The 14,209-nt window shown below is 44.4% G+C and overlaps 1 protein-coding gene across 1 annotated transcript; it reads left to right on the top strand.

Moving 5' to 3' along the window:
• Window positions 1-9,066: 9,066 nt before the first annotated feature.
• Window positions 9,067-11,358, top strand: LOC131221834 (G-type lectin S-receptor-like serine/threonine-protein kinase At2g19130). The gene has a single exon (XM_058217133.1). It carries the CDS (start codon window positions 9,236-9,238, stop codon window positions 11,090-11,092), a length of 1,857 nt encoding a protein of 618 aa, XP_058073116.1. The 5' UTR covers window positions 9,067-9,235; the 3' UTR covers window positions 11,093-11,358.
• The last annotated feature ends 2,851 nt before the right edge of the window (window positions 11,359-14,209 follow it).

Below are 14,209 nucleotides of genomic sequence, written 5' to 3'. Positions count from 1 at the left end.
ATATTTATTTTTAATCTAAGCCATCCATCCCCTTTCCTACCTCATTTTAAACGTTGAGCCGAAAAATGGAGCCAATCCAAGGTTCTGGCAGGCCATAGCGTAGCAAATGGTGATTTTTACCGTTAAAACTCACCCTGATATTTCGGTACACCAAAACATACTGGATATTGGGCTCTTTTGGACGGTCTCAAGCTATGGAGTCAAATGGATGGGTTGGATTTTCCGGATGCAGGCCCTACTTAAGAAAAACTGCGAGAATACAGTTTTTTCAAAAAAATAAAAAATAAAAAAGCAGCAGGCATTGCTGCTGCAACGTGCACAGTAGTGTCCTACGCTGTTACGGCATCCAGAGGGCCAGGAACGTGGGTCCCTTCCGTATGCCCCACCATGATGTGGTAGAACATCCACACCGTGCATTAGGTAGGCCCCTTAGGGCAGTGGGCCCCCACCAAAAATCGGCAATATGTGGAACTCAAATGGCCCACGTCATAAGAAACAGTGGGATTGGACGGCTGCCATTGAAATCTTTTTTTGGGTTGTCTCAGAAGTATTGGATTGTTATGAAATTTGTTTTTCCCCCCTTTATTCTGGTCTTTGTGACCTTGTTAATAGCTTGGATGGAAGATAAATGTTATGGTGGGCCCCATGTGGGACCCACTTGCATGAAAATGGATTGGATATTTACCGCACGCAGCTATATATAGCTGCTGTATTGACGTCAACACCCATGTGGGTCCACACAATGTATGTATTGTGTCCACCGTCTAGATGCTGGACGGTGATGCACACAGTGATGTATTTGCCATCTAACTGTCCGTCCATCTTTGGGCTACCGTGAGACCCACTCCACACGTGCTACACGTGTGGAGGTGGAGCCCACAGATATATGCATTGTGATGTATGTGGCTAAGAGGATGTACTGTACATCCCAGCCGTCCGTCCACCACACTTGGACGCTGGAACTTGTAATATTTAAATAATCTTATATATTATATATAGATATATGATATATACATATATCTTATATTTGGTGGGCATGCACGTGGGACCCACCAGAGGGATTGGCTGACGTACCTCTAATGTATTGACATCACCATGGTCTGTGGGCCACACAAGATAGATGTGTTTTATCCCTGCCGCATTGCAGTCGTGGGACCCACACACGTGTGGACTCCACCATGCTGTATGTATCTTATCCACACCGTCCAAATTGCGAACCATACCTTGATGTATTTTGTGGTCATCTGTGAGGCCCACCTTGATGTATTTTGTGGCCATCTGTGAGGCCCACCTTGATGTATTTTGTGGCCCATCTGTGAGGCCCACCTTGATGTACTTTGTGGCCCATCCGTCAGGCCCACTTTGATATGTTTTGTGGCCCATTTGAGAGGCCCACCTTGATATACTTGTGGCCCATCATGATGTATGGGCTTTCCCACATCGTCTACCCGTTTTTAGGATCACCTACTGTATGCAGGGCCCATCTGATGTATGTGAGTCCCATGAGTGAGGTTCGTTGTTGCACCTTGATATATGTATTTTATATACATGCCATCCATTTGGACGGTGCTATATGGGCCAACCATGATGTATGTGCTTTGCAGCAACGCCGCCCATCTGTTTTGTGGGACGGTGGACAACTTGATGCATGTGTTCTATGCCTAGCCGTCCATTTATTTTTGTCGTAGGACAGGTAGGGTCCACCTTGAGATGTGTTGTATATTCACACCACCCATCCATGTGGCCCCCACATGATGTATGTGTTTGATCCAAGCGGCCCGTTGTGATGTATTTGTCGCCCAGTTAATAAGGCCCATTGTGATGTATTTGTGGCCCCCATGAGCGAGGCCCAATACGATGTATGTGTGACCGCTACATTGTGTATGAATTCTTTATGTAGGCCACTCCTTGGGAGCGATGTTGGTTAGATGTCCACATTGATGGGCAATGATGGTTAGATGTTCACATTGTGACCTTCCCTTAGGCCTTGTTAGACCATTCTCATCATTCCCTTAGTGGGATAACCCAAATAAGTGGGCCTCATTCACCATAGACGGATGACTACGTGCTATCAAAATTGATATAACCACGGCCAAGTGCCGATCTTTATACTATAGTTGATCGACTGATCATTTATGAACCTCGCTTTGTTTATCTACTGATTATCGATGCTGATTATCACTACCGATTGTCGTGACCGATTTACCGATTCCGATTATCGATTGATTTCGATTATCATGACTGATTACTGATTAGCGATCGAGGCCGTTTATCACGACCGATTGCTGATTCCGATTGACTTGACCAATTGCCAATTAGCAATCGAGGCCATTTATCATGACCGATTGCCGATTCCGATTAACGCGACCGATTTGCCAATTCTGATTATCGATCAATTCTGATTGTCGTGATCGATTTTCCGATTTCGATTGTCGAGGCCGAGTATCGAGGCCGATTCCGAGTGTCGATTCCAATTGTTGAGGCCGATTTTGATTGTTGAGGCCCATTGTGATGTAATCGAGGCCTATGGGACGTGGCCCATTGTGATATATTTTTGGCCCATATGGTGAGGCCCGACTTGATGTATATTAGGCCCGTGGGAGTGGCCCATTGCGATGTAAATTAGACTCCTGAGATGCGACCCACTTGATGTATATGTGGCCCATGAGTGAGGCCCATCGCGATGTGTATTAAGCTCTTGAGTGAAGCCCATGGTGTTGTATATTTGGCCCTGATGTGAGGCCATGAGTCCACTGTATTTTAGGCTCTATATGGGTCATGCCTTGAGGGCAATGTTGGTTAAATGTCCACATTGTCGAGGTTGATTGTCGATGCCGGTTATTGATACTGATTATGAGTATGTAATTGCATAGCATCATGATACATGCCCATACGCATCATCTGCATGTTTGTTATGAGATGTGGTTGACCATTGCATATGTCATTGGGCAGGTTGTTATGAGACTCCCTGATAGGCAGAAGTTATCTTACATGAGCGCACGGTATGCGCAGGATTGATGCATGACTGGATTGTATGACTCATGCATCTTGTATTGTGGGTTGTGATTACTGTATGCCCTAGCGACATTAGGGCCGTAGCCTCCACAGGCATATCGTGGATGGCCAGATGGAACACCGAAAATGTTTGGTTTGAGCAACGGGCTGCCATAGATGGCCCTGCGTAAAAATTCCTAAAACCCTCTTGGTAGCAGAGGATGCGCCAACGTCGAGACTGAGTGGATGTACATGAGTGCCCGAGTGCCGAATATTAGGAAGCCGCGTCTCCCACCGTGTTGTGGTTGGTTAGGAGGGGGTGTGGCCTTACCTGCCTGAGGGAGTAGGCATAGCTAGGCTGGGTAGGTATTGACAAACTACTGGCCACGCGGATATTGAGGTCACTTCCACTTACCCAGTTGTGCTCTTGATGGGGCGGCATGTAGCGTAGAGTGTACTAGACCCCGGTGATGATCCCAAAGAGGAACCGTACTGATATGTAGACTTATTGAGTAGAAGTTGCATACTCATGCATTCGTTTCATTCACTATCCACTCGGGCTTGTGGTGCGCAACTAATTGTTGTGTACCTTCGCATGGCCAGGATTTCGGTTGGGCGCGCGACTAACCTGAGATCAGGAGTTCACCACATTGAGTCTGACTATCCAAATTTAGGTATGGGACTGGTTTGGATAGAAGTCCTTTGTGATGGACCCCATAGCCTGCGATACTACGTGCTATCATCCCGACTTCACTCCAGCTTGGTCATTTCATTCGCACCGCATATTACATTACATCCACAATACTTAACATTTTTGGGTTGCCATGTTTCTGCATTGGTATGACTATTAGTACTCATGCCTTGCATCGCATAGCCTTGGTATGACTGATGACACTCATAAACTTATCAATATATTTGCTTATTTCGATATTGTATAATTTATGGCATTGTATCCTCGGCATCTAATATTTAGCTCGCTTTGACTCCTCATTTGCATAACTGATTTGCATTATGTACCTTGATATTGTATGACTCATGGACTTGTCAGTACTTTCGCTTACTCTGATATTGTTTACTTGGCACTAACTTTGTGCACATACTTTCATCACTCACTAAGCTTTCTATAAGCTTATGCACGATAGATGCGTGCAGGTGGTGTCAGGTTGCAGCAGCATTAAGCTTGGAGCGTGTAATGGACTTATGGAGCTTTGATTTTTGGTATATGTATTTCCCTTTCAGCACTGTATTCAACTGTATATATTAGTGGATATGTGACGATGATGTTGCCTTTGTGACTTGGGTAAACTTGTGGTTATGCTTATTATGAGTTAAATGTACATTGTAAAATCCTCTTTATAGGATCCTAGGATCGGAATCTAGCGTATGGACGCTGAGAGTCGAGAATGTGGTACTACGGAGGTTGTCGGCACCGGATTCGGCAATCAGGAATTTTGTGAGCTCAGTTTCCGAGTTTGGGGCACGACAAGGCCTGCATCAGGTGGATCCAACCCCGCCATTGGATTCCATGACTCATTACAGACCAAACAAGCCCAATATTTGACATGTTTTGGGGTACAGAAATATCAGGTAGATTTCAACGGTAACAACACTATTTTCTATGCTTTGGCTCGCCAGATAGTCGGATTGGCTTCATTTTTCGGCTCAATGCCTAAAATAATCTGGGAAATAGGATGGACGGCATGGATTAAATTCATACATTAAGGTGGGGCCTGCATAAGTAACTCTCCCAAAAGCCTTGCTGCTGGTACACCTCACTGTCTGTTCACGTTCACGAAACACGCCCAGCATCTAGGGACGCTGGACGGATGACGTGAATACATTAATCAAGGTGGGTCCCACATGAACGTGGCCCCCCCACACGGCATGAATGAAATACATCAATCATGGTGGAGTTCACACAGACCAAGCTAATATTTGTTATTTCCCTTTATCCTAGCTAGCCCAAAACGGGCAGCAAGACGGACCCCATTCGCTGGACGTCTAGAAAATCTTTACAGTCCAAATTGTCGATCAGGTGGGCCATACATACATATCATCATATCATAAAGAGAAAATAAAGAGAGGAGGGAGAGAGAGAAAGAGGGATTTAACCATAGAAAACACCCACCTTCCTTCTTATTCCTCCCTAATGCTCCAAAGCTCCAATGGGGCTCCTTCAACGGTGGAGATGAGTTTTTGATGGCAGGATATGGGGGATCTAAGGTGGGAAAGGGCTGGCCATGGATATGAGTTGGGACGTCCATGGCCTCTAGTTGCTAGGGAAGATGAAAATTGAGGAAAGAAGGAGAGAGGGAGGGAGATAAGGGAGAAAAAAAGATGTAATAATGGCATGCTATGAATGTAAGAGAATCATTGCTTGTTAGGAGGCCTAGGGGTCTAGACTAGCTATGGGTGGCTAGGGTCTAGACTAGTTATAGGTGGCTAGAAAATTATGAAGATGATGATGTCATGCATGCATAGGGTGGCGTGCCATGCCATAGGTGGGTCCCACAAACGTGATCAAGGTCCAAATAAAGTGTGGCTTACATCTTGTGATGTACAACTCGGATTGCCACACGAGACGTGATGTTAGAACCGCGGCGACAATGTGGTCGCTATGGTGCTAATTCTGGGTCGGTCCGGGTCGAGCTTACACGATTAAACTTAAGGGTCATCGCAAACGAAATCTGTAAGTCGCGGGTCACCGGAATTCGACTAGGAAGACTGCGCGAGCCTATGGAACGGTACGGGCAAGGATACGGGTCTCACAGATTCACTGAATCTTTCCCGCCTTAAGAGCTTCCTTCTTGTTTCTTGAGCGCCCTGCAATCACGTTTCATATGTCCATTCTTCTCGCAATGCCAACACCCATTTTTGTCTTTCGGTCCCTTGGACTTCTTCCTCGACTTAGAACGTCCATGTTTATTGCCTCCTTTGTTCATCGATCTTCCCCTTCCTTCAATGTTTAGAGCATTCCCTGAATCCCCCAAAACTCTTAATACCTTTCTTCTAGATTCTTCGCTGAGAATTAGACCGGCCACATCATTAAATTTTAGCTTTGTTCACCTTGAAGAATTGCTCACAGCAATCACCAAACCATCCCAACTGTCTGGCAAACTGGACAAGATCAATAACGCGTTGACCTCATCCTCAAAAACAATGCCAATGGATTCCAACTGGCTCGTGATTGTATTTAACTCGTTTAGATATTCAGCTACGCTTCCATCATCTGACATCTTCATATTGAATAGCTGTTTCATAAGATGAACCTTATTGGATGCTGAGGGTTTTTCATACATGGTGGCTAGGGCTTCCATTAATTCTTTTATAGTTTTCACCTTGGATATATTGAAGGCGATGCTCTTAGACAAAGAGAGTCAGATCGTTCTTAAAGCCTTCCGATCCAATAAAAACCATTCATCATCTGTTATCTTTTATGGTTTCTTCTCTTTTCCTTCTAGAGGAATATAGAGATCTTTCTGAAAAAGATAATCCTCTATCTGCATCTTTCAGAAGGCAAAGTTTGAACCATCAAACTTCTCAATCCCAGTTTTTCCTTCTTCCGTCATCACTCCCAATAGAACAAAATCAATAGCATTGATACCAGTTGTTGTGCAACACGCCAACAACGTAGTGAACCGAGATCCAATCTCTGGTCTCACCCACAAACGATAAACAGGAAGAAATATAAACTAGAAATAGAATCAAAGCATTCAACCAAACCACAAGACAAGATATACGTGGAAAAACTCCAAACAAGGGTAAAAAATCATGGATGCAAACTTCCACTATGAAGAAAACGAGATTACAAAACAATATACTAACCTTTCTCTTAGAAGTACAGAAAAAACCATTTGCCCACACCTTAGAATAATTCCCAATACCCTAGAAAAGCCCTAGGGACCCCTATTTATAGTTTAGGCAACTCTCCTTTCGCACATCTGCGAAAACCTACTCCAAAATCCTCAGTCCGCATCAAATCAAGAAACGAATCTGCGTAATCTCGACTGGTCGAGCGGACCCCTCAACCGGTCGAGTATGGGCCATGATCGGTCGAGCACCTTAGAACCTAAAAACTAATGCTTGCTAGACTTTGAGTCGAGCCAGTCCACGACTGGTCGAGTGGGCCACTCGACCGATCGAGCAGGGCACTCGACTGGTCGAGCAGCCCCAGATGTGGCTCCACATCTCAACACCCTTTTCATCCATATGCATCCATTTACCACTAATTATATTTAAACTTTCTTTTGAATGAAATTTTAAGCTGATGGGAGATAGATATTCCACTAGGCAACCTCTCCTAGAAGGATCAAGCTACTTTAGCTTAGCACCAAACAAAACTTTATACTTACGTTAATCCGATATAGGTGTGATTCTGTTATCATGGCTTGCTCCTAGTTATGTGAATGAATGAATGGTTTAGATCGATGATTAATCATCTCTTGTGCCATATAAAGGGTTTGGAACATCCCCAAGAAGGTGTGGAAGTAAGCAAAACCTTCCTTTTTTTCTAATATTTATTACCATTCATTTTTTTAAAAAAGAAAACTTAATTATTGAATATTTCTTGTGTTATGCAAGAAGGTTCCAAAATTTGAGACTCGACCTTAGTTGACTCAATATCTAATAACTATAAATTAGAAATACTAACGACGTCAAATCTAATAGTAGCTCACTACATAAGGTACTGTCAGTGTTTAAGTGCCTTTTACCTCTGGTAGGGATGGTTTGCTTCCCTTGTTCGGTTTTAGTTCCATCAAGTCGACTCAACGCGTCTTCTTGACTTAGTGTTGAGTCATCTTCAAGTTCCTTGATATTAATATATCGTTGTCTAACAACTTGAACTTTTAAAGCAAATGATTATTTGATATAGTATTGGAGGAGACAGGTTTTTGAATAGACTATAGGGACCAAGAAAATTAAGAGTGTCCTTCCACCCACCTTCGCCTAACATGTTCGTGTGCATAGCTCCACCCCGCACATGCAAGAGAGTGCTAAAGTCTCTTGGGATACATTGATATACCATCACAAGTCACATCCACGACAGAGTTTTCAAGCGAATCAGTACTGTGTTTCTGGCGACTCGGCTCCAATTCTCAGTGAGTTGAGTTGATCTAGACAAGTTTAGAGTCAAGCCAGTGAATATAAAAACTATGCATGCAAGGACTCCAGATTGAATTTTTAGGTATTTTTTTAACTTTGATACATGCAAAGCACGATAAGACATTCTCGGTATTTTGTAACATGATTTTTTTAAAATTTTTATTTTAATTTTTTTTTGCAGCTACCAAATTTCAGCTTAAAACCGCCCATCAATCCTTGGCTTCCAGTGACTCGGCTTGAAATCTCACCAAGTCAAGCTGACTCAGACGAGTTCAGGTCGAGTCAGCGAGTTTTAGAACTTTGACACGGGCACAAGACGGCAAGACAAACTCCACATTGACCATGTCCAGAAGGGTGTTTCAGCCACAAAATTTGAACTTTGAAGAACCAGTCAACCATGGTAACCAAGGGGTATTTAAGTAATTTTAACTTCGCACTTCAATACCAGGAAACCTCCTTCCAAGCACCTCATCGTATCTTCTCCTCCCTACATATATCTTGCATGTCCGTGCATGTTTCAGTAGGCATGGATACCAGAAGAAGCATGCCATCTCTCTCTCTCTCCTCCTCTTCTTCATCCTTTCTCTCAAGGCCCACCTCTCCAATGGTTTAGATTCCATCACCCCAACTCAACATCTTAGTTGGCCCCATAACCTAACCTCCCAACGCGGGGTATTTGAACTGGGTTTCTTCACACCAGGCAAATCCCAGAACTACTACATAGGCATCTGGTACAAACAGATCTCAGAACAAACAGTTGCCTGGGTAGCTAACAGAGAAAAGCCCCTCCCAAATCCCTCCAATTCAATCTTAACAATTGCAGAAGATGGCAATCTAGTCCTCCTGAGCGCCTCAAAATTTCCTCTCTGGTCCACCAATCTAACATCCAAGCCGTTGAACTCAACTGTTGCGGTCCTCCTAGATAATGGAAATCTAGTTCTGAGAGACCGGTCCAATCCGTCTGTCCTGCACTGGCAGAGCTTTGATCACCCAACTCATACATGGCTGCCTGGAGGGTGGCTTGGTTTGAACAAGGTGACGAAGGAAAACCAACGGCTTACTTCATGGAAGAACTCCGAAGATCCGGCCCCTGGGCCATTCTCTCTCAATAGACCCGAACCAAAGCACGCAGTATTTTATGACGTGGAATGGGACTCGAAATTACTGGACTAGTGGGGATTGGGATGGAAATATTTTCAGCTTAGTCCCTGAAATGAGCTTGAATTATATATACAATTTCAATTTCAGTGAAACCAAAGAGAGGAAGTTTTTCACTTATTCGGTGAAAAATGATTCCATCCTTTCAAGATTCGTGATGGGTTCTTCAGGCCAAATTAATCAGTTTTCATGGCTGAAAGACTCACAGCCATGGAATCTGTTCTGGTCTCAGCCAAGATCTCAATGTGAGGTTTATGCTATTTGTGGGGCCTTTGGGAGCTGCAAAGAGGAGAGCTTGCCCTGTACGTGCTTGCATGGTTTCGAGCCAAAGTCTCCGAATGACTGGAATTTGAGTAGTTGGTCAGGTGGGTGCAGGAGGAAAACTCCTTTGAGGTGTGGGCAGAATGTGTCTTTTGATGGTGAGATAGACGGGTTTTGGGCTTTGTCTGGCATGAAGCTGCCGGACCCCTCACGATCTTTGGCAGTTGGGAATGTCAGTGAATGTGAATTGGCTTGCTTAAATGACTGTTCTTGCACTGCTTATGCTTTCAAGAGCAGGTGTTTGATATGGAATGGAGAATTGTTAGATCTGAAGCAGTTGTCTGGTGGAAATGTTGACGAAGGCACTCTTCATCTCCGTCTTGATCCCTCTGAAATGAAGTTTTCGGTCAGTAGGAAGGGAACCATTACATGGGCTTTTGTAGGCGCAGTTGCAGGAGCTGTTTTTCTATTGGGTATTGTTCTGTTTTTTATTTGGAGGCGACGGTGGCAACGGAATATTGTTTGTTCGGATGCAGTTCAAGGCTCTTTGACTGCATTTAGCTTCCGAAGTCTGCAGATGGCAACGAAGAACTTCTCAGAGAAATTAGGTGGTGGAGGTTTCGGTTTTGTTTTCAAAGGGACTTTACCTGATCAAACAACAGTGGCAGTGAAGAAGCTTGAAGGGCTTCGGCAAGGAGAAAAGCAGTTCCGGACGGAGGTTAGCACAATCGGGACGATCCAACACGTTAATCTCATCCGCCTTCGTGGGTTTTGCTCCGAAATGGCTAAAAGGCTGCTTGTCTATGATTACATGCCAAATGGGTCTTTGGATTCTCATCTGTTTGGTAAGAATTCCAATGTCCTGGATTGGCCAACGAGGTATCAGATTGCGATTGCGACGGCAAGAGGAATATCTTATCTTCATGAGAAATGCAGAGACTGTATCATACATTGCGATATTAAGCCAGAAAACATACTTCTGGATGGTGGGTTCTGTCCCAAGGTGGCTGATTTTGGTCTGGCAAAGCTTGTTGGGCGGGAATTCAGTCGGGTTTTAACAACCATGAGAGGAACAAGAGGCTATCTTGCTCCTGAATGGATTTCAGGCCTGGCAATCACGCCAAAAGCCGATGTCTACAGCTATGGGATGATGGTTTTCGAGATCATTTCAGGGAGGAGGAATACAGAGCAATCGGCGGTTGGGGAAACAGTCTTTTTCCCGATTTGGGCTCTGAGAAAAATCATGGATGGTGAAATCCATTGCTTGTTGGATTACAGATTGGAGGGAAATGCGAACATGGAAGAGCTTGGTCGAGCTTGCAGAGTTGCAGGCTGGTGCATTCAAGACGACGAGAATGACAGGCCGTCTATGGGGCAGGTTATTCAAATCTTGGAGGGCGTTTTGGAAGCAAACGTCCCACCGGTACCGAGATCGCTTCAGATTCTCGCAGAAAATCAGAACGTGGTTTTCTTCTCCAACTCTTCACCGGCGGCTTCTCAAAGCTCTGAACTGCCGAGCAATTCATCAACGAATTCACGGTCCAAAAGCGTGTCGTCAGCAAGTTCCAAGGAGTAGAGATTGTCATGGAGAGATCTCAACATCCCAAATTCCAATTCAAATCGTGGCGTAGAAATTAGTTTCTTATAGTAGCTCTGTCTTCTTCAGTTTCTGTCTGTATATAGGCCACGTTTGGATGTTCAATTGAATTCAATCGTGATATTTCAGTTGAACAGAGCAGATGTTGGTTCCCTATTTGTGGTTTAGATTGTTTTAGGTCCAACTTGAAATCATGGAACTAGGTTACTTGTTCTGCATCGACCGATTATCACGTTTCAGTTGAATTGAGGATCCAAACGTGCCATAGGTTTCTTTGAAATCCTGTGGTTATAACAGCTACATGATACTGTCGTGTTTTATATTGCTATTGGAGTTTTATCATTTTGATCTCTTCTTGTTTGAGTTTCTTTGAATCGAAAATCCAGATTGCAAATCTGGTGGGCAGTTGGGATTGCGTTAGTTTTTTTTGCAGAGTTTAAAAGATGTGTCTCATCCTCCTCACAACTGGCACTGATGTACAGCTATCTGAACCATCCAAATTGTGGGTCCCATTTTAGATGGAGGGTATCTATATTCTAATCGAGTCCGGATCCTCTGTTTGCCCAAACCACAACTTTCCTGCTTTTTTCCTCCTTTGCTACATAGCGATTGGTCCGTCTCAGTCAGTGATGCAAATTCAATGCATTCCACAGTCACACGGTCCAATGGACCTGTTCGGCCGGGCAGATTGGATGGGATTGGATGGTATTAGATTGGATTGCAGGGATTTCAAGGTAATGATAGCTGTGTCAGTGGATTGGTTCACGATCTATGGGATTGCTATATCCGGTCTGTTTGGCACGCCCGGCCAATCCCTTGATTAAACCTTTCAATCCCTTTCAACCCCTCAAACCAAACACGTCCCGGGCAATTTTGAAGGGATTAGGGTGGATTAGATGAGATTTAAAGGTAATGATGGTGACGTCAGTGGATTGACTTAAGATCCATGGGATTGCTATATCCCGGGATCAACATCCCGTGTCTGTTTGGCACGCTGGCTAATCCCAGGATCTACCTTCCAATCCCATCCGATCTGCCCGGCCAAACAGGCCCTTAGATTACAACTTCCTGCTAGACGCAAAGAGAGGATCCGTATTCACATGGGTAACAGTTGCCACGTAGGTCCTACCTGCTGAAAGCTCAGATGCACTCATCAACCAGTCACTTACTCTTAACCATACATCCGACAGCTATTACTTGGATTTTCAGGATTGCTTGATGAGTGCGAGTATAGAGGAAACGGATTGGCTACTCCCACTGCCACCAGCCAGTGGCTGATGGTCGGTGATCTGTGGGCCCCACCATGATGTATATTTTTCATCCATGCTGTCCATCTGTGTTTCTAGATCATTTTAGGCTATGATACCAAAAATGAGGTATATCCCAATCTCAGGTGAACCACATTATAGGAAAGAGTGTTGAATGAACGCCTAAGATAAAAATTTTTAGGGGGCCATGAAAGTTTTGGATCAAGCTGATCTTTGTTTTTTCCTTTAATCTAAGTCTTTATGACCTAATCAACATATTGGATGTCAAATAAACAGTACATTGGGCCTTAGGAGGATTTTAATGGTGGATGTCCAATCGCTATTGTTTTCCTGTGGTGTGGTGTACCTGGGATTTATATCCCTCTCATTTTTTGGCTCAAGCCATAAAATGATCTATAAAAATTGATGAACGGAATGGATGAAACACATACATGATGGTGGGGCCCACAGAGCACCGACCACCAGCCACGGACATATGAGCCTTCAGTAGGTGGGACCCACTGTTTTGATAATCTGGCCCTAAAGCAGGCCGGTCCACTCTATACGTTGAACATGGAAACATGGTACATCTGATGAGTGGACCACCATATTTTTTGCACCGGGTCATCCTCGTGGTGGGGCCCACCAGAGGCATGTTGTGAGGTGGTAGTTGGCGTATCATGGCTCTTTAAAATCTCAGCACTATTGTTTTTAAGTCTACAGCATGAGCCGGAGCAAGGATGCAACATGAGTTCGGGTTGACCCAAAACGATTGACCCAACCTGAGTTCCGGCTGGGTTGGGCCGGGTTGTCAAGGTCTGGGAATTGGGCTCAGGTCAATCAAATTCAGGCCGGGTTAGGGAAAATCACATGTGTTTGCGATTGGTTGGGCCAGTTTATGTTGAGGGTGGAGAAGTTTGGGTTGGGAACCTTGGCTTGGAATTCGGCCCGGTTTGCATGTTTGGGTCCTCTTGAGGTGGGTAAGGTTAGGCTCTGGTTGACCCTTAACCTGATCCAACCTGCCTGACTACTACTTCCCCATTCACCCACTTGACACGTGTAGAATGCCAGTAAGGTTTATCCATCAGCTCATCACAGAAGAATCGGAAAGGGATTGGCTACTCCCCCTCTGCCATCAGCCAATGGCTGGTGGTCGGTGCTACGTGGGCTCCAAAATGATCTATGTGTTTCATCCATTCCGTCCATCTATTTTTACAGATCATTTAATGGAATGAGACCAAAAATGAGATATATCACAATCACAAGTGGACCACATTACAGGAAACAAACAGTGTTGAATGAGGGTCGACCATTTAAAAACCTCTTGGGGGATATGAAAGTTTTGGATCAAGCTGATCTTTGTTTTTTCCCTTCATCTTGGCTTGTATAACCTAATCAACAAATTAGATGTAAAATAAACAGTAGAATAGGCCTTAGGAGGATTTTAATGGTGGATATCCAATCACTATTGTTATCCTGTGGTGTGGTCCACCTGAGATTTATATCCCTCTCATTTTTGGAATCACACACTAAAATGATCTGTAAAAATGAATGAACGGAATGGATGAAGCAAATACATCATGGTGGGGCCCACAGAGCACCGACCACAGCCACCGGGCTGGTCGCAGGGTGAGTAGCCAATCCGTTTCCAGAAGAATCACGCAGTCCGGTTATCAGGTAGCAACGCGTGTTCTTCGAATGCAAAGGCCATTGAGCTAGGAGTAAATTGACTAGACTAGCCAAAGTTAGGGTTGAATCAGGGGTAACTAGTGGTACTGACCTGTACTTGTCCTTACTGAGTCCTACCCAGACGAGCCACCATGCTATGAATCTCATGGTTTCTTTTGGG

This window comes from Magnolia sinica, chromosome 12, assembly GCF_029962835.1.
Source record: "Magnolia sinica isolate HGM2019 chromosome 12, MsV1, whole genome shotgun sequence".
NCBI classification, from domain to species: Eukaryota; Viridiplantae; Streptophyta; class Magnoliopsida; order Magnoliales; family Magnoliaceae; genus Magnolia; species Magnolia sinica.
Note: the sequence above shows the minus strand (reverse complement) of the source record. Positions and strands in the feature narration are given on the sequence as shown.

Excerpts from the sequence above, each read along its gene's own strand:
- LOC131221834 (XM_058217133.1), top strand. The coding sequence starts at position 9,236 with ATGACGTGGAATGGGACTCGAAATTACTGGACTAGTGGGGATTGGGAT.